Source organism: Triticum dicoccoides, chromosome 2A (genome assembly GCF_002162155.2).
Source record: "Triticum dicoccoides isolate Atlit2015 ecotype Zavitan chromosome 2A, WEW_v2.0, whole genome shotgun sequence".
Classification (NCBI taxonomy): domain Eukaryota; kingdom Viridiplantae; phylum Streptophyta; class Magnoliopsida; order Poales; family Poaceae; genus Triticum; species Triticum dicoccoides.
In genome coordinates this window covers 750659379-750662470 of record NC_041382.1, presented here as the reverse complement: position 1 = coordinate 750662470, position 3092 = coordinate 750659379, and the positions used below count along the sequence as shown (strand labels likewise).

At 43.6% G+C, this 3092-nt stretch overlaps 1 protein-coding gene across 1 annotated transcript; it reads right to left on the bottom strand.

The window, feature by feature from the left end:
• Positions 1 to 1851: 1851 nt before the first annotated feature.
• LOC119352254 (antimicrobial peptides-like) lies at positions 1852 to 2689 on the bottom strand. Its single transcript, XM_037618948.1, has one exon. It carries the CDS (start codon positions 2619 to 2621, stop codon positions 1947 to 1949), a length of 675 nt encoding a protein of 224 aa, XP_037474845.1. The 5' UTR covers positions 2622 to 2689; the 3' UTR covers positions 1852 to 1946.
• Between the last annotated feature and the right edge of the window lie 403 nt (positions 2690 to 3092).

Here is a 3092-nt window from a genome sequence, read left to right as displayed (position 1 = left end):
TCTCTCTGATCTTCTCCATGAGCTGCCTAATCTTGCGGTGATCTATATCCCAGTGACAAAATGGGGACAAGAACATGTTGTATTGTTGCCACTAAGGATAAAACGACGGTGTCTCATCATACTACTTGATGTTTTGATGTCTACATTATGTCATCATGCTTATTGCAATGCTCCGTTTCTTGTAAACTTAATAGTTCAGTATACATGCTGGATAACGGTCTTTGAGTGGAGCATTAGTAGTAGATGTAGGTGGATTAACAATCTACTTATGATGGATGTAATGCCTATATGAGATTATACCATGAATGATCATAGTCATAAATATAAATATTCCAATTTAATCGCTGCCCAACTGTAATTTGTTCACAACACCACTTGCTTGTTCAAGAGAGTCTGTTATCCATTACTGAAATCTTCATCGGAATTGCTACTTTTACTTTAACGTTTTACTTTGCTACCAACTATCTATATCATTTGCATTTTAATCTTGTAACTAGCAAGACAAGGGGCTTGACAACTCTCTTGTTGTGTTGGGGACAAGCGTGTTTTGTGCTTTGTGTGCAGGTACCGCTCACTTTGTTTGCTAGGTGATCCTACTGGTTCGATTAGTTGTTGCTCTAACCGAGGGAAATACTTACTGCTAGGTTACAACACCCTTACTCTTGGGGGATCCCAACCACTCTTACGAGAGAGCAAGCAAGGCCTATGGAGTGGAGGTTAAGGAGGGAGAACAACAGCTAATTAAAATCAAATATGACATAAGAGGGCCTCCCTTTGATGCAGAAAATAAGAGAGAAAGATGTATTGCCATGAGAGGAATATGAAAACATGCAACACCTCGAAACCATTCCGCTCATGCCATCAGGAAGAAGAATATGAAGCAATAGAGAAAGAAACTCGACATAGAGAGAAGATATCGTGGACCAGAACCGTCGAGGAAGGGTCAAGAAAGCAGGATTTTTCAAGCTCCAGTGGATGACGAGAAAGCGAAGGAAGAATACAACCAATATAATTTTTTTGATGTCATGATATTAATATATTCCCTTTGTCAATAATAATAATTTTTGATGTGATTTATGTTTACGAGTCGTTTTGTGTCTTGTCACTAACGTCTAATGGCCTTCTTAGCTGCTTTCAATGATATAATGAGACCTACCAAGTGAAAACATGATCACTCAACCCGTAAAATAGTTGTGAACCAACCTATGGTTGGATGGTTAGAAGGACAGTGGTTATGAACCAACTTGTGATTGAATGGTTAGGAGAAGAGTGATAGTCCTAGACTTAACATTGGTGCACACATTTTTCTGGATTTATTTCAGGCCTTTCGGCAATGTCGTTCATTGGGAGGAGATGTTCCTGTCGAGTATGAAGGCGTCTGTGGCGGCTTCATTAATCTCAAGATGATGTGCTGGATCGGTCCCTCGAAGATGCTCATAGGAGATAGGGTGTGCGTGCGTGCATTTATAAGAGTGAGCGTATGTGCATAGGTATGAGCGTCTATGTCTGTACTGTTTAAAAAAAATCCTAAAATAGTTATTGAACTATGATCATATATGTAAATCAAATATGATTGAGTTATTTAATATAAACCTACAAAATCCAGTCTGCATATTCATGAGAATGAGAGAGCGTGCATTGTTTATTCACCTAGTAGATACTACATATGTGCAATGCATGTTAATATTAGGCCAATCGGTCTTGGGTTTGGATTTGGATGCTCTAATTAATACATAACAAATTATTACTAGCAGATTTTAATCTTCAGATTTTTGGTATTTATTACAGGATTAATCTTGTGACCTATATAGATCAAAAAATGCCTTTTTAAAAGTTTATTTAAGGAGGATGTATTGAAGCGCAACCCTTATTATTTTATTATAATTATTAGGTGCGCGATGCGGCGAGCGTCACACGACCTCAACGATAGCTCCGCCCACCGTTAATCAGCCGGTGGGATGCTCATCGACGCCGTTGTTGCCGCCTACATGGAGATTGAGGCCATAGCTCATGCACTGGTGCACGCACAATTCCATCCTTGACGGGTCATGGTAGTGATGTTGACATTTCATCTCGCAGAAAGCTCTGCTAGGATGATGATGCTCCCGGCTGTGGCACTCGTTCACGCACCGTCGTCTCCCGGCAGGGTCTTGCCAGTGCTGGCACTTGATGTCGCACATGTCGTTGCTTTGGGCATCGGCACCCCAGCCGGCCTCCACCTCCCAGGCGTGGGGGTGGCGGTCGACGCCGTTGTTACTGTCCGCATGGAGCTTGATGCCATAGCTCATGCACTCGTGCACGCACAGCTCCATCCTTGACGGGTCGTGGTAGTGATCTTGGCACTTCATTTCGCAGAAAGCTCTGCGAGAATGATGAAGCTTTTGTCTGTGGCACTCGTTCACGCACCGTCGTCTCCATGCGAGATGTTGCCCGTGTTGACACTTGATGTCGCACATGTCGTTGCCCTGGTCATGGACACGCCCACTGACCTCCTCCTCCACCTCCGCGGCGACGGTGGCCGTGGCCCCATCCTCCTGCTCCGCTCCTACGGCCGCAACAGTGAGCAACACCGCCACGAGAAAGAGGAACCAGCAAACACCACCCTTGTGAACGAACACCATTGCTGCCTACACGAGACTAGTAGAGACGGATGACAAGAGAATGGAGAAGCGGGAGGCCGGCGGCGGCCTTTATATAGAGACGCGTGAAATATTTGTAGTTATTTATCGGGTCTCAAGCAAAGCTGATTTAGGGCCGGCCCTTTGCGAATGGGAACGTCTGTAGTCGGTAGTAGTGCACGTAATGCAAAGAAAGGTTGTCTAAAGAAACTGCAAAGAAAGGAAAAGGGCATCCAGATAAACACACATCGCGTGTGGCCAATGTTGGGAAATGTCGGTCTACCTAAAAAAAATGTAATATCGGTGTATATTCTAGCTGCTCAACTGAAATACTACTGGTAATGTATGTACTAACACAACGCATGCATGCTTTATCATGATACGAAGCAACACAAATTTTAGATAAAGATGGAGTAACATATGCACGCACACAGATCTAGCGATCTAGCGTGGGTCTTCCCCGCTTTCATCTAT